We start from the raw sequence: 25999 nt of genomic DNA on the forward strand, positions 1-25999 counted from the left end.
TAATTGAACTTATAAATATTAATGTGTTTCTAAAACATGTTTATATGTGTTAATGAAAGTTTTGTCTTTGAAACCACTTTCCGTTTTTTTGTGGCATGAATGGTTTTGTCTCAGGCCTCCTCTTGAATAGTCACCCTGTTAAAATGAAAGTTAGAACAAAAACATGTCTTGCACTCTTACAAACACAGTTTGAATAGTGGCTGGATATAGACTGTTTGTGTCTCTTTTTTCAGTATGCGACGACAACCCAAAGAGAGGCCTGCCCCGAATAACCTCATGGTAAGTTAAACCAAGCCTCCATTAAACAGTTCCAAGGACCACAAAGTATAAGTTTTGAATAACTGTACAGGAGGTGATCATATCCCTGCATTCCAATAAAAATTCAATTAAACATAATTTTATTATCTCTTTAGCTTTGGGATTATACAGTTGTGTTTTTCGCAATGATTGAGGTGTTGTGGGTCAAGGACCCTCGAAGTTGGCATTGCTGTGTGGAAACAAAAGCAATGAACTTCTTCGTACCAATGAAAGGTGTCAGAGAGAGGTCAGCCAGAAACCTTGAGGTAGGTTTAAGACCTACTTCAGCAATAATTCATTTAATTCACTGCACAGGAGCCAAACTGAATGAATAAGGCCTAGCTGCTGTTCAAGAGTCAAATAATTGTAGTTTACAAAATTAAGTTTTATAGTCTAATGAAAATTTGAGCCAGGAACAAAGGGAAATTATTTTTAAGCGTGTATGTGCGTGCATGTATGTGTGTGCATGTAATGATCAGAGAGTGTTCCCATCACCATCTAGATTTATCATTTTAACATGTTACTGTACAGAACATAATTAAGGTCTAATTGTTGAGGTTTTGTATGTCATGACCTCATGTCTCATCTGCAAATTAGAGTTTGGGGTTTGATCATGGCTCTTTTGTTCTCTTTACACAACTACAATGGCTCTCAGTAGAGTGCATACCTCACACATGTCTGTCAGATCCAGATTATCTGGATCTGCACCAAATTTCATGCAGTCATAGATGTCCACACCATGAATATGTCTGATTTGTTTTACATTACATACAATATTTCCAGAGAAATTGCCAAAAAACTCCCTTATCGCACAATGTTACGGAAAGTGCCAAAAAATAAATTCCAGATCTGCCCCTTTAACTGGATCTGCACCAAAATTAAATGGGTTCTGCCCTGGCCCATGCCCTATCCCTCCACCAAGTTCGGGCAAATTAGTTCAGTACTTTTTTCCCAAACCTGCTTAAAAACAAACAAACAAACAAACAAATAAGACATGCGGGAAAACATAATCTCCTTTGCAGAGGTAAATATAATACTGTCAATCAATATTAACAGTAGCTGAAAAACATTCAGAGACATTTCTTTCAGGTCCAAACTATCAGATGTATGGATCTGAAGCACAAATAAATTAGATCTATTCACGCATAAGGTCAAGAGTGTCTGGAGGTCTAAGGTTTTTATTTTTTCATTAATAGCATTAGTGCAGTAGGCCTAAGAAAATGGCCTTATTAGAGATGACACTAAAAATGAGCGCTAGTTGAACTTTTAAATTACCATACCATCATACCATCTCTAACTTAATATTATTAGTAAATACAGGTGTGTGTGCTTTAGGCTGCTGTCTCCACACTGGCAACATTAGGATTTCACAATAATGAGATGTTAGTACCTTTTATTAAATTCCTTCAAAATCTTTACTACAAAATGTAAACTGCAACTTCACTGGTTAGCAGAGGCATACAACCACTTTTTTAAAGCTTGTTGTCAGACATGGTTTATAACCTATAAAAAATACTCTGCTATGAATTAGAATTGCTGTCTGATATGGTTAATAAAATAAAAAATGAAACGGTTTTTAGATTTTCAAAGGTTAAGAATTGCTCACAGAGAATAAAGCAGCTGTGATTTGGTGCTCTCTTGGTTGTAACAGCCTCTGCAAATTGATTAATAGTCAAATACAAATTTGATTCTGTGACTCTGGTAGAGATGAGTTTCATAAATAAGGGAGTACACTTGTGTACTTTTCCAGACAGGACTTGCCAGACTTCCCTGCCAATGTGGACTTGATGATGATTTTTTTTACCATTTTTGTTCTGGTGTTAGCACACTAGGCCACAGCAATTTGCACAAACTGCCTTTTAAGAGTTGCAGCACACTCTGGTTTCTGTGTCAGCACCAAGGACAGCGACGGCTGGGTCCACAGAGAGAAGAGGGCTGAGGGTTTGTGTTGTGGGGGTAGAGGGCTGGAGGGTGTAAATGCAGAGCTGCTAACAGATTGTATGTTCTCAGTCTCACACCAGAAAGGAGGAGTAAAGGGAAATATTGTGGAGACACTCATTGGGAATTCCTGCCCCCAGACAAAAGTGCCTCTCTTCAGGGGGGAGACCTTGTACTACCACTTTTGAGGAAGTTGAGCTTGTTTTTGCGGCATGCTGCTCAGTTTTTTGTGACTTGTTGACCTTTATTTGAACACAACTTCCATTGTTGATGTTGATTGTGATGAGTGACACCTTTGTCTCCAGTCACGCTTGTGTGTCTGTCTATATCATTTTTGTAGTGGAACGGGTGTTTTTTTCAATTTGACTGAAAAATCAGTCATCCTCTTTTGTCTTACTCTGGCTGAAAGGCCAATTTATTTCACAATTGCTTATGTACTCATATCTTGAACAAGAATATAATCACTCTTGAAGAGACTGAATTGTGAGCTCTTTTTCACAGTGTGCTCTCGTAGTTTCTTGTGTCCTTCAATACTTGGTTTCACAACCGAAGCTTAATTCAAACACAAAATAATTCAAGGACAAGGATTACTCCAAGCATCCATTACCAGTACTTCACAAACAATATTAGACTTCCGCCAATGAATAGTCAATTTATCCTCCAGTATATGAATACAATTAATCCAGGAGCCCCAGGTACCCCAGTAATCCATTGCTTCTTGGCTACACTGCAATATTGTAATTCTGTAACATAAATATATTAATTTCTTTAATGCCAGTGAAACAAACCAAAATGTCCTTCACAGTTTGACATTACGAACTATCAAGAAGAATGGACAAGAAAGAAAGGACAATTTATAACCCAAAGCAACGACAATGTGGTGCAACACATATCATGTCTTCATGAATAGACTTCAAACTGAGACAAAAAAGATTTAAACATTTCCAACCTCTCCATTTGGTTACCCTCTTAAACGGATAAGTGTGTCAGTAGGGTAACAACAAAAGCTTGTTTGAATTCACAAATTTATAAAGATGTGTTAGTGGACTGGAGCTGTTGACTGAGTGAATAAAAAAGACTGTAAGAACCACCTTAGCTCCTGGTCTGTATCACCTGAAAGAACTTGCCCTGAGGACACACAGGAGTTTAAAATGCTTTAAAAAAAATCTGCTTCGTAATTGTTTTTCAAAGAAGGAAATATAGATCTCAACAATGCAAACAGTGTATTTTCGGCAGTAAGACTGAACCTAAACTGAAAATCTGTTTACAAGAAAACTCTTTATTGTTTACTGGCTTTTTATGGCATACAGGTAATAACAATCAAAAACAAAGTATGAGCTTGATGTGGCAACTGAGCATAAGTTAGATTTGAAACTTGAGCCTCAAAGCACATCAGAACCCCCAAGAACGAGGTCTAACATCGATTGTCTAGACTTCACAGTGCAGAGCAGCTGAAACAGCTGGTAAAGCGAATGGCTCTGTCTTCAGTGATGCGTGTGTGCAACATCCAGTAAACAATCCACCTTTGACGACAAGAAGGCATATTTGTTGCTTAATTGAACAAGATGTTTTTTCTTTACAAATTTCTCCACCCACAAGGTCTCAACATGTGAACTCTGGGTTTCTTGCTGTTTCGTCTTTAGGATTTGGGATTGGGATTTGTTTGGAAGCATCAGTGCTACCATAATTTGGCTATTTCATCACTATACGTAGCATTGTTTTTCAACCACACACTGCTTTTCCTTCTTTCTGGTTTTGAAATGCTTCGGGTAATCATAGCTCACATGGGTGGCTGTGATTGCTTACTCTATTCCACATTCCTGCTCTGCCCCACTTTTTCATATTCATTGTGATCTCTCCTGTGCTGTTTTTCAAATTTTCACAGTTCAGTCTTTTTTCGACTCCCTCTTTTTCTCAACCCTCTCGTCTTTCCCTTACCTATATTTTTGTCCTCCTGTAGGCCTTTCATTTCTTCCTCTGCCCGTGATGAACTGAGATATAAGGTCATGGATGCCTGCCTTTGTGGCACCAGCCTGCTGATTGTCTTTCTCTCTCCTCCTCCTCATTCCCTCTTTCCCTCTTTCCTCCCCACCTCTCTCTCCACTTCCCCATTCCCCCAGCCTCCTGAGTACATTAAAACTCTTTACCTATTCTATCTGTATGTTAATGCACCTAGCCACAGCTCCCCCTTTTCTCCTCTCCCTCTGCTGTACAGAAAGTGCTACCATTTGTTCTCAGTTTTTATCTGTGCAACCACACAATAGTGTAGACACTGAGAAAATAATGTTATTTTATGACCATACAAACTCACCTAGTAGCGAGTTTGCTCATCAGGTTTCAGCATGTGGTTTCTCTAATCACTGGTATAGTTTTTATTGACGTCATTATTGTCACTGGGATTTTATCCTATTAGACGCTCTTTAAAGGGCTGCTGTTTGATTGCGTGCCTGCTCTCGATGGGTTCTGTCCCTGAAGCTTGACACAGTCTGTTACAACTACTTATACTGGATGCTTTGCTCAAACCATCAATCCTATTCACTTCAACTTTGTTATTATTTTACCCGATTAAGGCACACAGGGAAAGGAAAACCCTTTTCTTGTGCTCATGCTATGTCGCCAGCTTGAATTCAAGGAGAGAACAGGCACAGTGCAAAGAAAAACAAGCAGATCAAAGGAAAATAGTGGTAACAAAACAGCAAATTTAATGATAACAGAAGAAGCTTGATTTATTGACAATTAATGATTTTATGCTGCCTTACAGCAGGAGGTTTTAAATGTTAATGCAAAAGTATGTTCATTTGCACTTTGCTACCATGAAAGAGTTTATTTTGTATACAGCTTCTTTAGTCTCCTACAGTCAGGTTATCCTACCTTGAAGTCTTCTTCTTCATTGCCTTTGGTGGCACACTTTTCCTTCCATGTCAAACAGCGGAATAGCTTGAAACCAGCTGCAGGAAAGTGTGTGTTCACACGCGTGTTGCACAATACCAGCAAAATTGTAAATGGTCATGGCAAAAACTCCACTGGGTACTTTAAGTGTCAGACTGAAGCAAAACAAATGCCCATTCCTCAAAAGCATCCCATAGCTGATTTTTTTTTATTGATTGACACATTAGTCAATCAATCATTTAAGCTTGTACAAATAAATTAGGCATTTCATATTATTTGTGATATTAAGTTTTAAGCTATAGGAATTGCCAATTACTGTGCTCTCCTAGTGACTCAATAGTGATGCACAGTATGTAGCAATCAGTGGCTTGTAATTTGATACCTTACCAAAGAGCCTTAACACCAGTGGAAGCATTGAGTTGATCCGAGCACAGATGGTTTACACAATGACTCATAATCTGTTTGTCAGTTTGTTGGACACTAATTAATCAAGATGAAATCTCTAACTGAGCCATGTCTGGCTGGATCAAGCTCAATGCTCCTCTTGTATCAGTAAGAGATATTTCTTCCCACTTCTTCTGTCCCTTCTTTTGTAAAGAATGACATGATGAGCCATCAGAGAGGAAAGTGAGGGTGTTTTTCTCTCCTCATACTAATGCATCTTTCATTGTGGACACCCTATCCTGTCATCATAAGCTCATGACGTTGGTCAGTTGAGGAGACTTTCCATTGGCCTGCTCCCAGGACGTTAGCTGAAGGTATTTGGTGATGACCCGTCCTGTCTGAGGTTTCTTGCTTTTGGTTCTAAACAGGCCGTCTTTCTCCTCCATTCTCCTTCGATACAAAGCCTGTTCTGTTTGCAGTACTACTTGCTTGTTTATTAAGCTTTAGTGCAAGAAAAACAGAACATATAGTTTTTGTGACTGATTACATTTAGCCTGTTCATTTGTAGAATCACATGCAAATGGTGCAACGTTATTTTGTTTGTGTACCTGTCTTTGCAGATGTTAATTTGTGTGAGAGAAGAAGAAGATGAATGATCCCCAGACCCTTATATTCTTTGATTGTGATTTGATGGACATTTCATTTCTCCCTCCCCCCTCTCCCTCATCATCCCTGGCTCCCCAGCCAGCAGCCTTCAAACAGCCTTTTAGCACCCTTGTCAGTGCAGCCCTCCTATTCTGCTTTTCTATTCATATGCACACATACACACACGCACAAATTTCGTTGCCCCTTTTCAACCCTGGAGACACCAGATGAGCCCCTCGGTTTTTCACAAAAGAACCCCTCCTGTCTCTGAATGTCCCCAAAGCTAGTTTCGACTTAAACACACACAAACACGCACATAGAGTTATGACCACTTACAGCGCTATAAAAAAAAATGTGGCCGTTATTAACAAAGTCTGACTAGTTAACATTTATCTGTACAATGTCTTTCATAAACCATTTCAACACAGTAACTATGGACCTTTACCTTTCACACCTTCTCTTTCTTCTTAGGTTACTCTTTCATTTAATGATTCCATCCATTTCCATTCATTTGTTATATCAGACAATGTGGATTTATCTAATTACCACTAAGACAAAATTGTCTTTTATAAACTGCAGTTTTGGAGTTTTTTCTTTGTGCTTTTGTGTTTTTCTGTGTCGCCATGCTTTTCTTTTTGTTGTTTGTTGGTTTGTTTTTGCCATACTGCTGAGCCAATAGAGAAATCCTAATTTCCCCTATTCACTGACTTTCTGAAACCACTTTGTTGAGACAGACCTGTATGAGCTGAGGCATGCAGTCAACAAGATAACACACATTGTGCTTATACTTAAGCACAATATATAAGACACTCATTTAGCGTTCTATGCAATTTATGAGCTGCCTGAATTCTTCAACAGTGATGGAGGTGCCTTTGCATTCTTGGCTTTATATTTTTCACATTTTTGATTATGCTGTGGTATTTTACTAAAGGATTCCTGAGCAGAAAAGGGTGTCATATTACACATCTAAGTTTTTTTTTTTTTTTTTTTTTTTTTTTTTTTTTTTTTTCTAGTTCTTTTCCCTTCTGTTTTTTTGTTTGCTTTATGTGGATGGTGTCTTGCTTGAGTTGTAGTTATCATGTGTCTCAAACTTTGGAAGCAGTTTTACTGTCTGAGAAATAGGTGTCTTAATGTTAACATGGTTACATGGTGAAAAAAGGATTTTTACATGCATGCGTAGTGTTGCACCGCTTTAGGATTCCTCTTGTGTCTTTTCAGAGTTGTGCCCACTCACTTGTGCCTCCTCCTCCCTAAACTTCTGTCAACACCTTTTGCGGCCAAATGTTTTCTTCACCCATGGGTCTTCATTGACATAAACCCCATTCACACTTACTTAAACTACCCTTTAGTACTGTGCATAACTGTTCAGTCACGTCATTATGAATGGTATCTGGAGTCAAAATTGCACATAAATAAATGTATGGATCCTGTTAAATTAAAATTTTGGCACTTGGATGAAATGTTCCTTTTTTGTGGATCCAAAATCTTTGATATGACCGAAATAAGGTTTCTGTTTGTTCAAGCACAAGTAGAAATTAGACAGAAATAAATATTGTATCCTAGACAAGCTTGTCCTGTTTTCTGGAAAAGTGAAATAGTGAATTTATCAGTGAAATGATAATTAGACGGCAATGAATTGGTTTCCCATAAGGTTCCTTGACACTTAGAATGTCAGGAAGTAACTCTTAAGACTATAAGACTATCTTCCAGTTTACAATGACCAGTAGCCACTGCTGACTAGCTCTGTTGGCCTGGGCTGCCACATGTCCCCCTAAAACACACACTGCCAACGGTGTAACATCTGCACATGTTCGTCCAGTTCTGCCCACGACGCCGCTTCCCTCCATGACCAGCCGGAAGGATTTTTTAGTTTAGCTTTCTTCATTTTTAACTGCCAGTTGTGTTTGATGGTGCACACAGCCAAGCCATACATCCCTTACCTTTTATAGTGAATCCTAACTACTGCAGGAATGGACATTTTGTCTTTTGTATACTTGGTAGGGCTGGTTTATGGTCTGTCAGAACTAGTTCATGCAACACTTTTAAGGTGAATATTGTTCATATATGGGTATAACAGTGCACAGTTTAAGATAGTTTCTGAAGCAAATGAATAAAGAGAGCTAGAGAGAGAAGGCTCCTATAGCTGGCCAGTCATGGAGTGAAGTGGGTGTGACTGTCAGATCACTGGTTTCAGAAAGCTAAAGAAACAGTCAGACACAGATGCCCCATCCGACATTGGAAAGGTGTGTTGTTGGGGTTCGAAGCTATTCGATCATCCAGTATGGAGTATAAAGTCCAATTAACTTATTCCTGTTCTCTGGTCTTCTGGCCTTTCTTCTATTCTTTCCATGGTGGTGGCTGACATTGAGTTTCAGTGTTGTCGGTTTTGATACGTGGATATTTAGAGAAAGCCCTGCTTCACTATGCACACAGTTTTGAAAGCAGCAGATAGCTTTGATATTTGGATACTTTGATACTCAGATCTTTAAGTTTAGAGGCGAAACAACATTTTAATACTCCTTAGAGAAGTTTCCCTACAATCCCTGTGCAGTAACATCTACCAACGTATATTCTCATACACACACCAACCAATGCCAGCTAGTTTCCAGAGGGAGCTGGTGATTAGCATGCAAATCTGTAAAGCCCTAGTTATTCTATCTACCTCTTCACCCTTCTCTCGGTCTCACACACACACACCATGTTTCTTCCAACATTATTCTAATGAGGTGATGACCAGTCTCTTATTATAATTGCCTCAAACTGCTTTTAATTTCTTCTGAGGGTATTAATCATACATGGTGTTATTTAAAATCGCATAAATTAATCTTAGATTAAACGGACCCGTCAAAGGCTTCAAACAATTAAAGAGTTAGGTAGAATTTCCCCTGGGTTTAGGCCATTTCTATTTGAGCAGAGCAGTTTCAGGTGATTATCCCATTTTGATGTGGCCAGACGTTGATTAATGTAACTTTTAAATGAATCCTTCCCCCGTCTCACCTCTGTCCACACACTGCTACAGCAGAAAGTCAGAACACCTTCAGTGACCTAACAAAGAGTAGTTATTCACTCTGTATTTATTACTCCTCCCTTACAGGTTTCAAACTTAATTGAAGTTGCAGGAAATGTAATTATTAGCTGAAGGTGAGTGCATGCATCTGAGAGATAGAGGATGTATACCTAATATATTCAATATCAGGGTGTGTGTGTGCACCTGCATGCGATAAAAATCAAAGTATGACTCTTGAGGCAGCTTATGTCTAATCTAATGGTGAGTTTGCAGATCAGACAAAAGCAGTTTTTCCCTTCCTGGGGGGTCTTGTATTTTGGGTGGTGGGGTCGTCGGGACTCCAGTCCCTCAAACATGCTTGATATTTGTGATCTGTCTCCGATTGTGACACATAAAACATGAAAGTGCGGCTTCCTCATTATTGCCAAGACTTTTATCTGTTGCTATTTTTGACAACGCAATCTCAACACAAGGTCTATTTAGTAGCTGTTCTTGAAAATTCAATAGAATCACATGATTAAAAGCGGATGGAGTTTTCCCAGTTGTCATGGAAATGTACATGACAACCGTAGATTATATATTATATTTCTATGTTTCTGAGCATTGTAAGGACTTTTTTCAGTCCAAAGCAAAGTCCTTGTCGATGTCGGCTTCAAAGTTTAGATTGAAAGCTCATTTTTGACCATGGCAACAGTAGTTAACAAAACAATCTCACCACAAAGTCAATCTAGTAACTGCTCTGAGGCTTTCTACACAATCGAATAATTGGACAGTGTTTGGGGTCGCTGGTTTCTTGTATGATTTCTTTTTCTTTTATCTCACTCATTTTGAAGCCTAATTCTCAATAATGTAGCAGTGTATGTTAGGTGGTAGGACAAATGGAGAGAGAGAGAGAGAGAGAGACTCCGGTGTGAAGTTGTAATTTACATTCAGCAGATGGGACATTGCTTCAGACAAAAAATTAGCCGTTGTGCCACTGCAGTGTCTTGGCATGTACTGTATGTATGTATGTATTTATAGTGTGTGAGTGTGGGATGACAAGACACGCACCTTCATCCAGGTCAAATTCCAGCGGATGTCTCTGGCCTGCCAGGGTTAATCTCTGGAGCAGAGGTGGAGAGCTGAATTTTAAAAACATCATTCAGGACTAACTTCTTTATGTCTATATCACTCCCTCTCTACTGAGGCAAGGAAGAATGATTGATGAGATGGGTATTCAGCACATAGGGGCACCCAGGAGCGTCCACTCCACCCGTCGCATACTGACACGCACACACATGCTCGCACTGATATGAGAGTAATTAACCTCAGACTGTGTTAACCCCAGCTGCCCATTAGAAGGACAACAGGATTGATGGGGCTCCCCCCAGTCCTTCACAATCTTTACAGTTTGTGGAGGATTAAAGCACAGTGGAATGTGTCGCCATTTTTCTTTGAAATATACAACTGCACCAGACTTTACATGTGGAGATTGAATGCTTACAATCAAAAGTAACAGTAGCAGTGAGGAAAGAAAGAGTAGAACTCAAACATAAGTCAAGCCAACAAAAACTTAATACAACAAAAACTTACAAACACTATTCACTGTTCAACCTTCTTGTGATTTTATTTTATACACACAGTTTAACATATTTTCCTGTGTAACCACAAATAGACAAGAATGATCTCAGGAGGGAAAAAGTCGACCGTCACTACCAGTCTGTCCTACTTTGTTACTAATCTTACATTGTCTGCACCAGTTTGGCTGTTGCTTGGGGATATTTAATGTTATCTGACCCAAGAAGAAACAGCTGACAACAACACTGCTCACCTTGGAGTCACCTCCTGCATCAAATTTGAGACAAACTAGTAATGCCACTGTTGTAGTGAGATGTGGTTTTCATATTCATAAGATTTGCTTGTGCAAAAATAATTGTAAAAGGTGTGTGTTCATGTTTAAATAGAGCTAGAGAGAGTATTTCACTCCTTGGCTCCTTTCTCACCTCCACACGGCTGGCCAATCACGGCATGATATGTGAGTGTGAATGTCAAATCATCAGTTTCAGAAAATTACAGAAATGACCAGTCACAGACCTTCATCCTGAGGGGGACACTAATGCCAGTGCCAGATTTCATGGCAATCTATCTAAGAGTTGTAGAGATATTTCAGTCTGAACCACCAAAGTGGCGGACTGACCGACCGACATTGCCATCAACAGAGACATGCTACTTGAATGGCTAAAATTAGACTCAGTGTTCTCTGCTGGACAAATTATTAATTAGTGACACTGTTTCTAAATTACTTCAAACATATCTTTCACATTTCTGTACTGAAATTTCTTGTTGGCTGACATATGTCACAATATGGATACATCTGCTATGATGTGGTACTGGCCTATATACTGCAACAGCCCAGACGATTTATTGGTCGAGCTCCAATTGTGACCATAAATAGACAAGGAGAAGTCTTTGTCCACAAATCCCTCTGTTGTGACTGACCTTCTTACTCAGAACTGAACTCCTATTAACAGTGTAGAACAGTGACAGTCTCTTGTTGTTAGGGACAGATATCGTTGAAATCAGTGTTGACAAGTTCATTTAAACTGGCCAGCTGCAGGATTGTTGCATCTAATTGGACATCTAGACACCGCAAATAAAATTCATGGTCAGCTTCAGTTGACTTGTCTCATTTACAGCCTCCTCCCCTCTCACCTCTGACTCCCCTCTGTGACCCCTGGCTCTGGTCTGGAAAGTCCCTCAGATGAGGCTGGTGATTGGAACTGTTGTCAATGAGATATCACATGTGACATCTCTGTTTCAGCAGTAACAAGTGAACACTGCCAGCGTTTAACGAACTTGATGAGCTACCAATCAACAGACTTGTCATGTTTGTGGGATTTGAAGCCCATTTATTGGCTCTATTGATGAAAATCAGTCAAGATGAAGTCTCTGCTTTTTTGTTGAGGATCTGAAAAACATTTCTCCAGTTCTTTTTTTTTTTCAATGATTGACAAAGATGGTTTGATACTGCCGCTGCTATCTTTTATCACAAAGCTCATTTTACAACCTGTTTTGACTCATGTAGATCATTAAACCCCAAATGTATTCCTTTAAAATGCCCTGACAAGCCATTACTTAAACGTTTTCCATTTAAAACCAAATCTGTTGGGCATTAATATTTAAGACGGTTTAATGAAGTTCCTGTTTAGTTTATTTGTATTTTATTATTATTCCTTGAATCATGATGTGGAATAATTATACAAGTAGAACTAAACAACACCCTTCACGTAACTGTGTAATAATGTTTGTGGCTCCAATCTGTTTGATAATAAAAAAAATAATAAGATTGCAGAATAGGTATTAACATTTTTAATAGCTGCTAGAATATAGATTTCTCTGTTTTTATGAGAAAGCTCATTACTTGTGTTTAACAACTACTTCAGTTCATTTTTACCATAGATGACAATTATTCTGAAGGTCATACTGTATGTGTGGAGTTAAGGAGAGATAAATGCCAACAGAGATGGCATTAATTGTCCAAAAACTTCAGTTTTAATATGGAATGATGAATCACTAAACTCAAAAACACAACTGATTAAATAAATTCAAAAATGTGATTTCTCCAGCACAAATTTAATCCAGTTACCCGGAAGTTAAGGTTGATTATTACTAAACTTAATGTTTTTGGATAAGGTTTTCAAATGAAAATTCCATTGTCTTAATTGGTCAAGGATGAATTTAAGAAATCTGTCTCTTTTGTTTGAATATTTCCCTTTGGAATTTCAGTCTGAAAAAATTAATCTTAAAATAGTAGTTAAATCATGAAATAGTCCCAGTTCATTCCTTATTTAATTTGAAATTTAGTCACAAAAATCAGAATTTGTGGTTCATTTTTTCATTTACTTTTTAAATTCAGCTGTTTATTGACAGTAATGGAAGTACAGATTTTTGCTATTCAAATACAGTCCTTGAGGACTAACTGTTTCCCAACGATATGTATTTATTTTACACCAAAAAGATTTACACTGTCAGTTGTTTTCTAAATACAAAATGATCTCTCATGTGTGTCTTTCTCTTTACTTTTTAGGATCATTCCTTCATCGTACAGTATAATGATGGTAATGCAGAGGTGGTGTCGATGTGGGTTTGTCGCTGCTTGGAGGAGAGACGAGCTCAGGTGGCTCAGGGACACGTCTGACGTCCTCCTGCGCTCCGCCCATCATGGACCTGGACGTTTGATCCCAAACCTTGAACACTTGTCAAAGTCTTCAGGATCAAGTACGTCCATACGCATTGTACAAGTGACTTTATGTACAAGGACAAAAATCACTAGATGTTAAATACTTCATGTGAGTAATTCTTAATTTAACAGCACTCTTGCGCCGTGACAATGAGGAGCTCACATCCTTTGAACTGAATATTACTGTCTGCATCCAAAAAGTGCAGAGAGGTCTGTGCTTCTTCCTAAAGTAGGTCTCCATCTGCAGCTTTGTCCCCCACGTGTATACAGAAATGCATTGAGCATCACGGTCTGATGAATGGAGATAAATGGTCCTGATTTAAAGGACCGGTGACAAACAAACAACTTCAAAGCATAAGACTGCAATACGCTGGCAGAGTTGTGATCTGTCTCTAGGATGGCATCTCGAATAACCATCTTGTGCTTTACTGTTGACAGCCCTCTAGTGAATGTTAAGGTTTTTGCCTGTGAGTAACTGCCCATGTGTGTGCCTGTTTTTCCACTGGTGTAATTTATTACCTCAGCAACTTACATTGTCACTCTTAATAGCAAGATTTACCCCCCCGCCACATAAAAACAAAAACAAAAAAAAAATGGCTGTTTTCAGCTCGTGGAGTTGAACATTTTGTATCCCAAACCTTGCAAGGTTGTGGGTTAATTGAATAGACAGCAACAAACCTGCAGTACGAGTGAGTCTGAAGCAGCACTGCAGTATTATTACAGAGTGGAATGAAATATTGACACATCTTTTCTTGATTCTCAAGCTCACTGACCAAACAATTTATTGTTCACACTCATCAGGAGGAACCAGGGTTTATTTCTTTTTAAACCGGTTTTTAACTCGGTTGCATATCTTTTATTTCCATTTGCACAGTCATGCCTGACATTGAGTGCCACTGAATGAACTGTTGGAGAGGAAATTGTGCTGAAGCAGATCTCTACTTTCATTCAGCAGTTATTTGATTTATTTTTTGAAACCATTAAGAGTAAGAGAAACTACAAACTGTAACTCTTCCTTTTCTTATAAACCAACACTTTTTTCATTTTTAAGTTATTGTTTTATCCACATTGCCAAAATCCTTCACTTTAGCAAGATATATATTATGTACAATACAGAAATTATTGTTTTATTGGATTGCCCAATAAGATCAGTTGACATCATGTAGAGGGAAAACATTAATGAAGCGCACATAACACCAAAGACCACTTATGAGCCAAACAGTGAATTAAATGGATTTCTCATGACTGAGGCAAACATAACATGTTAAGTGACTAAAATGAATTGTTTTGACAGGGTGTTTTCATGCAGCTGACGAAACGTTTTGTGCTTCGGCGCTTAAATTAAATGCCATTACTTGCACAAAGGCTAAGTAAACACAGCCTACAGTGGCCAGCAAAGAAAAAGAACAGCAGTACGTCAGCGCACCATAAAAAGCTGAAAGCACCGTTCCGCCATACATGTGAACTGTAGTTTCAATATCCTGTTAGATGAGGTTTTACCCTCTGTTATGATGAGGAGACACATGGATGATAGATTTTAATCACTGGCCTTAAACTGTAACTCATTTCAAAGTGAGAACACATCTGTTGCTCAGACACATGCTCCATCTTGTCCTTCATACTTTGAGAACTCCTCATGGGTCAGTTTTTTTCATCGTTTTGCAGAATGGAGTATTCATTTAGCATTTTGATACGTAAATGAACATTTACATTGCTTTTGAACTGACCTTACTCTGCACAGTTTTTTGTGTGGTATTGACGGACACTGTTGTCCTTCAATGCAATTTGTGGTAGAGCAATTGAAGGTGGTTTGGAAGCTCTACAAATGTCTTGAAAACAAAAGTGTAATTTTACAAAAAAATATATATATATAAACTCAAAGTCCACTTGCTAGCTTTTCCCAAAAATGAAAAAGATCATGAGAAGCAGTTGAAAGCTCTGGTAAAAGATAGTAAGTGGAGTATTTTTCACAGACTACAGACTGTCTCTTTGGACACTCATAGCACCACATTATTTTATTTTTTTTTAATTGAGTGCTTTCCCACATCCAACAGTTCATTATTTTTAATAAATTATACTTATTCAATGTTAAGTTCATTCTCTGTAACAGCAGTTAGGATACAGCTTGTTCGGCCAGTCTTTCCAGATACACTGTTTGTGTTTGCTACCAGCACTCAGTAGAGGCGCCATGTGTCATGATCCCTCCCAGATTTTCTTTAGTACCATTATTTGCCTGAAAATGAGGCACAGCCTTTTTACTTTTATGTTCATAAATATTCATTTGGGAAGGACGTATTTGCAAGATGTTGATGTTAATTTTACTCTGATATTCTGTGAAACTCTTGGTAGACATTTGAAGATGTTCCCCTTATTGAAATACATCAGTGTGGATTTTCCAATAGCTGCACAATGAATAGAATATGTACTCTGCATTTTACCACATACATATTGTTAGCTGTATTCAACTGTCACTTTTGGTATGTCAAATTCTGTCATACTGTTGATACGTCTGTGAGACAGGAACCTGATATTAAGTTGGCCTTAAATGTAACTGAAGCTATAAATACTTTGCAGTCTGGTAAAACTTTTAAATCAGTGTGAAATAAGGAGAGTGTGTCGCAGCAACTGGCTGCTGATGAACTCTCTGTGAAATGTTAAAGTAGTCTTGCAACCAAACCAAAAAGAAGAAAAAAACATTTCATATTTCTGAACAGATGTACTGGAAGCTCCAAAAGCTCATGCACATCTTTTTTTGTTTGGCTATGTACTCATTGACTGTGATATATGATATGAATCTGCCTTATCAGTGGGAATATTTATTATTATTTTTTACTTTTCAGCCTGCTTACAACAGAGTTCACCTCTTGTGACTCTGTTATTTTACCTCTGTTTGCCTAAACCACAAAGCATTAAGTCAGTGATGGGACTCAGCAGAAATATTAGTGCTGTGATGTTACTGGCTGATTATGGCCTTTTCTGTAATTATCTGTGTTGGCACATATTCCAACCTGCACAAATAAAATAAAATGTATTTAAACATAACTTGGGTAAGTTTGAGATTTTGTTGTTCACTTATAATCATTATTCAGTATATTTAAGTATTACACAGTCTAGATGTTATGATTTTATTTGTAACCTTTGTTTTTCAGTCACCCTGTATTACTCATCATGTGTTGTATATTTGTATGTATATATTTCCTCGTGTGTTCAGCTTAATAACCTTCAGGCTTCTCTTCTTGTACAAGATGTTTCTCTCTGTTTTGAATAATTCACACTTCTGTACATATAGAAGAAACAGGATATCATTGTACTTCTGGCTGACTTCTCTTCTAGCACTCACTTCGCTTATCCGCTTGAATTTTGGAAACATGGGAACAGTTTTTTTGCTTTTGACAGTCCCTTCAAATTCTCATGAAGTCTGACTGCAGATGAGAAACGATAAACTGATCATTAAGTTGCACTCAGTTGCCAGCTTATTAGGGACACCAAGCGGAAGCTAATGCAGTCTAATACGACAGCAGTGCAGTAAATTCTACTTTCATGTTCAGTTTATTTTTGTTTTGCGGTTACATAGCATTGTACAATACTGAGAGGTCTGTTCTCTATTTAGGAAATGTAGGAAATAAAGTGTTCCATGCAATTCTAAGTAGGTTTTAAGTACGTACGTAATGCATTTAAAAATAATCACCTTTGAGTATAATGTATAATTACATTCAGTGTTGGTGGTGGTGAGACAGCCCTGGAAACGCCAACAAATAGATTTTTCTAATATCTCGTCTGCCCTCAGTGATATAAATGGGATGCACTATAAAGCCCAGTATCTGTATCAATACATTTCAACAGCATCAAACTGCATATAATTGAATCAACACCTCCATGCAACAGCTTCAACAAAAACAGATATTAACATACCAGCATGACGGTAGGGTTTATTGCAGGGCTGGTGTATCAGACTGTGTTAGTTTTACCCAGGTGTTCCTAATAAACTGCCGACTGAAAGTAAAGTACATACATGCAGCTTGATGACCTCAGAACAATTTTAATAACAAGACTTGGGACACTTTTTGGACACTGCCACAACTCTTAACATGGCTAGAAGTATGTAGAAGAATGATGGCCACTTTATTAATAGTTTGACATTTTTATGTCTTGGCATAGAATGACCCAAACCTACAGACACCTTGCTATCGTTAGTTCATTTACAATTTGCATTTCATAATTAATCTTTGTCAACCTTAAATTAACTGCCTTATTTTGGTTGTTAATTTGTGCATTAACCTGTGGTAAGTAGTTCAAAGTACACGAATACAGTCCAGTAAGACTTTTTTTGTTTTTTTTGTATTAGAGGTGTTGAAAGGAAAACACGACTCATCCACTCAGCAGCTTCACATGCAGAACTAGACCTCACAAACTAATTCTGGGGATTTCCTGATTAGACTATGATTGTAATACAAAGGTGCCGTACCACTAAATAATTTATTTATAATGCAATATTTTCATGAATTCCACAACTGCCAACATGAGCCAGCCAATAGTTTGAGGGTAAATACATCCATTTAAGTCTTTTAATGTTAAGAATGTCTAGAAATTTAGATTGATGAATGTGATACATCTTAATTTGTCTGAAAATATGCTTAGAAATAGAAGACAGTCTTCCAAAAACACTATAATTAAAAAAAAAAAGATAAGCTCTCTATAATGTGTTTTATTTCTGTGGTATTTCCTTTTTATGTAGAAATACTGATGATGATGATTATTGTTGATTTATGCAAAAACCTTTGATCTATCTCTCATGTAATGTATGTTTCATACCTTGATGTGTTTTCAAGACAATCCCTTTCAGAGAGAAGCTGAGCTCCAGCAAACAAGTGTCCGCAGCATCCTGAATTCCTGTTTGCCTTCTGGATCCGGGGATGGCGACGCCACTCTGTCGGTTAGTCCACCACCGAGTATTCAGTGGATTACAATGATATTTTTTTTACACATATCCATGCTCCCCTCAGGATGAATCGCACTCGTATCTGTGATCCTCTGACTTTTACCTCCAGGTCAAAATCAGGTCAAAATTAGATTTTTTTGGACAGAGACGGGCTAGTTGTTTCCCACTGCTTCCACTCTTATGCCAAGCCAGGCTAAACCCTCCCACACTTGGGGGGGGGGCACTTTCTGATAAGGCACCATTTAAGGGTTTGCAAGCTGTCACTAATGGATTTATTAATGGTTCTTTTACTAATGCTTTATAGATAAGCCATTAATAAGAGCTTCTTTGGGGTTGCCAAGTTGTGGAAGATCTCAAGAGCTGGTCTACAATTGTTAATATTACTTAGTTTATGTATGGATTTTGGTCCAGATGCCCTGCTGCTGTCTTCCAGAGGGCTAGTGGTAGAACATTTCATTGAAGGTGTTTTCCCTAATGAATTAAAGAGCCAACGAGTGAAGTTTTAATGCTAGAGGACGATCTTCCACAACCTGTGGAACCAGCAGAATATTTCCACCCCTGGTTTGAAGTTATTTGAAAGGATGTTTGTTGGCATTTGTTCGGCAATGGGCAGCACAAAGACGGTAAAAAGCTCACCAAGGTCACTGAATTTAAATCTGCAGTAATTCTGCCATGTTGCTAATAGCAGAAAGTCATAAAATGCTTTTTAGCAGGATGTTGTTAAAACAGCGGCTCAGTAACAGTCATGAATTTACAGGGTTTGGTAAACAGTTCATGTATTCAGGTACAAAACACATCAGCTCATCAAACACAATCAATGATTCATTTATCCAGTGCCAGAGAGGTCTTTTTTAATTTGATTTTAATTTAATTCATTTTTCTTTTCTTTTCTTTTTTTTTTAATTACTGTTTTTTTTGTGCAATTTTTTTGTTTTGGGCCTCAAGTAGTTGTGAGCTCAAGAAAACAAGCTAATGTCAAGATCACCAAATAGTTTTCTTTTTATCACCTTAAAATTAATGTCCACTCACGGCTTCTATACAGACTTGTAGCCTTCACTGCTTTATTGTGTTACTTAATTTTGGTCGTACTGTATTCTTCAGTCAGAGACCTTGTAGGATGTTATCTATACAAGTTTCTGTATGAATGCAGCTTCACATCTATTGACAGGCAGCCCAATTTAATAATTATGTAGCTGTGTGTAACATGAAGGCATTTCAGGACCGTGACACACATCTAAGCAGCATGTAGTCAGTCTGTGCTGTTTTGTATTGTATGTATTATCAACTTATTAAAAAGCGTCTCAGAAAGCAGAAGGACAACCAGTGTGACTTTAGATCTCGGCCATACTTTGATATCATATGATTATGCAGAACTTCATTCCTTGCTTTATTTGATCTTTAAATGAAAATCAGCTTTAGCGAAATGATCTTGTGATTGAGGTTACCTTCACTGATCCTCCTGCAATGACAGACATTTAACTTGCTATGTGACCCATTTACACTACGACGTAATACAACAAACACTCTCTATGAGCCAGAATACTGTTCGTCCTTGTATTTCTCTTTTCTTCTTTTTTCTTTTAATTTTCATAACAAGAATCTCCAGTGAGAAAGAGAACCGCCTCTATGGTGCATGAAGTGTTTCATGTTTGAGAAATTTGATTAGAAATTGATAATGTTCTGTCTGTCGAAACCCTTGACTGAGACTTCAGCCAGGCAGGAAATCGTTTTTGCTTTTCTCACATTTACTGTAGTATCTTTAAAAAATGAAATAAAACCTTGGACACCTGCTGACAGATCAGTAACAGAGTTGTCCTAAAGGCGACTACATGCCGCCAACAATAGGCTCTTCAGTAGTTTGGATAGCACTGCAAAACTCATTATGACGGTCTGTTCAAGAAAGAACATCTGAACATTTTGTACCTTTCTGAATCTGATGCTCCCAAGGTAACAAACATTGTCAATATGTTAACATACTCACACTGACTTTGTTAACATTCTGGTGTCTGTAGGGTATAATACTGTATTTAGCATGTTTACCATCTTAGCATGCTAAAGTTTGTGAAGAGGCACGTAACACAAATTACAGCTGAGGTATTAGACAAACTGAAATTTTGTCCTTGTTGATTAAAAGTCGTGGAATTCCATCTTGAGCAGGACGTGAATGTCCGCACCAAATGTCATGTTAATCCACCCGATGGCTGTTGAGATATTCCACTCAAAGCCTCGAATGTGGACGTCATGGCGCTAGAGGAAAAGTCAGGGGATCACCGAAGTCATAGGATTCACCCAGTGGTGACGATGAATGTCTGCACTCAAATTTGTGCCAATCCTCCCAATAGTTGTCTGTAAGGACTAGACATCACCGCTCCAACACAACAGTGAAGGAGATACAAAGCAGCAAGTGTTTGACCTGTTAGATTACAAACTGCACTTGGCCTGGCAAGTTGAGTAAAATTTAAATATCTCAACAACTGTTGAATGGATTGCCATGAAATTTTGTCCACACAATCATGGTCCTCAGCAGATGAATCCTACTTGTGTTGGTGATTCCTTCAGCACCACCAGCAGGTTCAGAGTGAAATGTTTTGACAGTGTCTCAGTGTCTCAAACATTCATTTTCTTTGGAGACTCCTGTCCCTCCATCGCAGCTCAGCAAGGAAACACTGTCTGGCACAAAGAGGTGACTTTGTACCGAATAGGCTGCAACTTTAGCTCCTCATTTGATGATCTGACTAACTCGGACTGCTGAAGACTCATATTTTCACTTTCAAATGCATTTTTCCACAGACCTCTCATCTCTTACGCTGGAGTAGCATTAAACAGGGTTTTTTTCACAGGCAGTGTGAATATGAGCAACAATTACATTTACATTTACTCATTTGTTAGATGCTTTTATCCAAAGGGATTTAGAAGTGAGAACAACATTAAGCTTCAGTTACAGTATCCAATAACTCCTTGTGAGCATTGTTTTAAGTTAGACTTGACAAAATAGGAACCTAACTTTAATCAGGGGCCCAACCAGGTTAATGTGAGTTTATATTTCATATCTAAACTTTAGACGCGATTTATAACAAAAACTGATCACCAATATATTTATTTTTAGAAAAATGAAAGAATTAGATTTAGTTTGTTTTTCAAAAGCAAAAGGATGAGTTAGAACAATTCAAATTTTCAATTCAAAATGAAATTATTAAAAAATCATAACTGTTTTTTTTTTTTTTCTGCAGGTGGGGGTTTAGGCGGGGCGTGCTTTGCGTCAGTGTTAGTAAAAATCATTGTCATTCAGCTCATAATGATAAGTCAGGATGCTGCATTTCATTATGCAGCTGACACGATAACGTGACTGTTAACACACCTGCCGATCCGATGGCTTGATTTAACTAACCTGCAGCCTCCAAGGAGCAGAGGCAGTGAGTCAGTCCAGCACTGTGACAGCCACAAATGTTTTCTGTCACATGTAAATTGTAGCATCGGATGATCTATGGTTGTGCTTGCAGTGACCTATAACGATAATATGTCTTGAATGAAAATTTTGATGCCCCATGATCTCATCTGGCGGGCCTCTCCCCGGGATATTGACCGCGCATTGTTTGGAGATGCGTCTTCATCTCAGGCAGTCCGGGACATTCATATTCCCAAATTCCCACCGAGCTGCGTCTCTGCTTTGTATCGGCCGGTGACCTTTTTCCACAGCAGTCCGACTTGATTAGCACATCAGGCGGGACAATGAGTGGCCGCCTTGTACACAGCCATTACCCAGATCCCTTTATCAATGTCCTGTAATTAAAATGTCACCGTTTCATTTTCGAGCCATCGCTTTCCTCTCGGCGGAATCTTTCCTCCAATAAAAAGTGCAATCGAAATGCTCTTTTCACTGGAAACAAAAAAAAAAGGATCCGGAGAAAGCGTTTAAGTGAGCCGAGCAGCGAGGGATCAATAGGCCCTTTCGTCCAAGAGGAGGATTGATTGGTCTCTAAAATGGGATTTATAGGGGTCATGGTTTTATAGGGTGCTGATACAACTGTTAATTATAAAACATTTGGCCTCAATTGCTGCCGATATTAAACCTGTCCTGATTGAAGCCGGCTTGATTTGTCTTTTTACATCATATGACAAAAAATGTTCGGGAAATAAACCTTTAACAATGAGATGAAACACGCCCTGCAGAAAAATATGATAATACTTCAGCTCCAATCCCAACGCGGGCTTTGGACTCAAATCAACGGTCCGTGGCATTAAAACACACACAAACACACACACACACACACACACACACACTCCCGTTGGATGTTTTAATCGTGGAGGTGTGAGTTCGCTTCTTAAAGCCTCGTTGTTTTTTTTCTTGCTTTAGACGTTTATGTCTTTCCATTATTTATAGGCTGCATGTTTCCATTGGACAATGATACAGTAAATGATGTGACAATGGTTAAACAATAGGTTTGGACTTAATCTCCAGTTTGTGGTATAAGAAAATCAAGTTTAAAGACAAATAAGGCATAAATTCTCCCTTAAAGCACAATATGCCATGTTTGTTGGCTTTTACAATTATAATACAGCAATATGACTTGTAGAATTGGTGAAGCAAGCAATGTTTTTTTTGTATAACACATTTCAAACAGTGCTTGACACGAGGCAGAAATTCTTTAGAGTAGCCTACCACTTGAAAACAATAAAAAAAAATAATTAAAACAGAAAGGCGCTGACATTGACTGCAAAAAAAATAAAAAATACAAGTGAAAGTAATTCAGTGAAATTTTTACTTAAAGAAGTGAAATGTGGTTCAAGTGTCCACAGTAGGAACAAAGGGACAGTCTTTATTATGATTTTAAGTTAGTTTGAAGCGTAAAATAGAAAAGAATAAATAGAATAAAGTCAATTAAATAAAAGTTTTTAAAAAAGGGAATATAAAAAGGGGGAGGAGGGGAGAAGGGGACTGATGGAGCAAAGGTAACCTAGAGTCTCCAGAATTAAGAATACTGTTTCATTAGGTGCAGCAGCTACATGAGAACTTCCCATGTGAGGTTTTGTAAAACTGAATTTATGGGTTTAGTCGTTTTTTATTGTGACTTCCATTTAAGTGTTTTTTTTTTGTTTTTTTTAAACTCTCCAGACATTTAAACCGATGTCCACACAGTCTCCAGTCCTCTGCGGCAACAATGAGAAACGCCAAACGTCTAAAATGGAAATCAAACGCTTTATAAACGTTATTTTCCAAAACTACCGTCGCATCCATCGTCCCGTTAAATAACCCATCAGGTCCGGGTTCACCTGGTGAGGTGGGACTCCTCATGGCTTAAACCCGAAGCGCATGAATATTTCAGGTTAAAGGTGTGTTTAAACAATTGAACGCATATCAATGAGGCCCGGGTAATTTGTATCCAACAGTAATAATAACGAGCTCGCCTAAAATTACCGCTGAAATGTCTAATTAAAAACTCCTCGCTGCTGATCCCGCCACGTCAGCTCACGTTTCCCCCGGAATAAGCAGCGACAATGGCTGCATTCAAGTCGGCGGTCTAAATAATTAAAAAGAGAGGAATAATTACAGTATAAAATTGTAATTATTGGCGGGGGCTGCAGGGGAAGCCTCTTGATGGTGAAAGAGGAGAGGATGCGCTTAGGATCAGGTTCAGCATCAATATTGCAGCGAGGTAAAACTGGCGAGCTCAGGCTGCACACAGGTTGATGGTGCTTCATACACACTCATCTCACACTCTTCACACACACACACACACTCCAAACTCTCCTCTCCTCTCACACACACTCGCATCAGCCCGGGTGTATGAAGTGTATCCTGATGGATGAATTTGTCTGCCATGTGATGTCTCTTTATTTATGATAAAGTGTCTAAAAACCATTTGTCTGGTTTCTCTTGGCTCTTTCTCTGACAGGTGCTCCGGCTCAGTCTGAAGGCAGGGCCGCCCTGAGATCTTCTGGGGCCCAAGCTGAAGTTTTGTTCACTGCCTCCTCTGATCCCCCCCACCCCACCCCACCCCACCCCACCCCACAACAAATACTACTACTGTAACCACCCACCTTTTTAGTTACTGTACCTGAAGTAGAGAAGAATGGAGTCATACAAAAGACAGACCTTCAGCCGGCGTCAGGCATCACTGATGAGGTTGGTGATTTGACTACACCTTTGATAGTTTGCTTCGGCCTGTTGCTTCAGTTTGAAGATGTTGTTATTTCATAATAAGAGATGGACGCCTGATGAACGTCTATGGCCGAAACATAACTTTCACAATTCACACATGAAACTGCTCATATAGGACAGGAAGAAAACAAGAAAACGTGCTTCACCAAGATAGTTGTCGCTAAAGGACAGACGACACTCTGGCCGATCAATACTACTTCAAGTCGATATTGATATTGATACTGAGATTAGGGGGAAAAAAATTGGATAATGTATTTCAGTTAATAGTCTTTTTTTCAACAAGTCTTCCAACCTATTTGTCTCCACCCTCTGATACGACCCATCTATGATGCGACAGTGCTGCCGTAAAGGTTTGGTCAGGTTCAGGGAAAGATGATGGTTTGGGCTGAAACGAATGCTTTGTTAAGGTCAGAGGACGTTCGTCGTCATGATTAAAAGAAACCACATTGACTGTTGGGTTGAAATAGGAAATGAACAGCGGCCTCCTGTGTTAAAGTTCAATGTTTTGTCCAACACATTCATCCAACCCGACCTCCTCCCCTGCACAGACTTTGTCGCTCTATAACGTCAACCATCTTCCTTTGCTCCCGTCATGTGGCTGCTAGAGGGCGCAGAGATTATGATAAGAGCAAATGTTTTTTGTCCCTCTTTTTTGTTGGTAAGCTAATATCGGCCTGACTGAGTCATTGGTCTCTAGATAATACTCAATCAGAAGTTGGAGGAGAAGCAAAGCTGGATTACCAACCAGGCAAAACAGACCCAAAAGCCCCATGTTGACTCCTTATCCTTTGGGTCCACATCATTTGATAAATGGTGAATTTGTGAGATATTAGCATCACTAAAGTTCAGCCTCAACTGTGACAGGTTCCTAACATCTTGTAGGATTTTAAGACCTGAATTGTTTTAGTTTATGGTTGTAAAGTGTTTCATTAAATGTTTTTTCAGCGTCATGTAGTGAACACACAGAAAGCCTTGTGCTAGTATTATGCCATCACAAGTGTATGTTAGAAAATAATGAAAAATTCCCATTATTGCTCACTGAAGCACAAGCAAATATATTCAAATATCTCATTATGACCGAATTATGACTTGTTTTGTCTGAACAGTCAAAAATACAAAGATGCTGAGTTTATTATCAACTGGCAAATATTCACACTTAAGAATTCCCAGGGATTTTTTTGGCAAATCTTATAAAAAATTGTTCCATCAGTCCATCAACTGATCAATCAACTCATAATTTCAGCTGGTTGGTGTCTGGGTGTCAGTTTCATTGTATGATATAATGAAACTGTCATGTGTAGTGGCGCCCAACACCAAACTTGGGCTCCAGGGTGCGTCCAGGACGTCAGTGCAGCCATGTCCTCCCACCTGCTGCAGGTATGGACACTTCTCTCTGGTCGGGCAATCGAGCTTTCTTAAGTCATCGATCCGGTTATTAATAATAAATTGGTGTCTTTAAGGCAAACAATGGGCTTTACTATTCCGTTTACACTGCTGATCCCCCCCCCCCCCCCCCCCCTT

General features: G+C 38.6%; 1 protein-coding gene across 1 annotated transcript in view; it reads left to right on the plus strand.

Annotated features, from left to right (window-relative positions):
* The window catches only part of map2k5 (mitogen-activated protein kinase kinase 5), a 54501-nt gene extending 38080 nt beyond the window's left edge, over positions 1–16421 (plus strand). The window contains exons 21-22 of the mRNA XM_023414637.2: positions 234–279; positions 13227–16421. Coding sequence (XP_023270405.1) covers positions 234–279; positions 13227–13337 — 157 coding nt within the window. The 3' untranslated portion in view covers positions 13338–16421. The remainder of the gene's footprint in view (positions 1–233; positions 280–13226) is intronic.
* The last annotated feature ends 9578 nt before the right edge of the window (positions 16422–25999 follow it).

This window comes from Seriola lalandi, unplaced genomic scaffold (assembly GCF_002814215.2).
Source record: "Seriola lalandi dorsalis isolate HSWRI2012SDOR001 ecotype SW California unplaced genomic scaffold, Sedor1 jcf7180002054537, whole genome shotgun sequence".
NCBI lineage: Eukaryota > Metazoa > Chordata > Actinopteri > Carangiformes > Carangidae > Seriola > Seriola lalandi.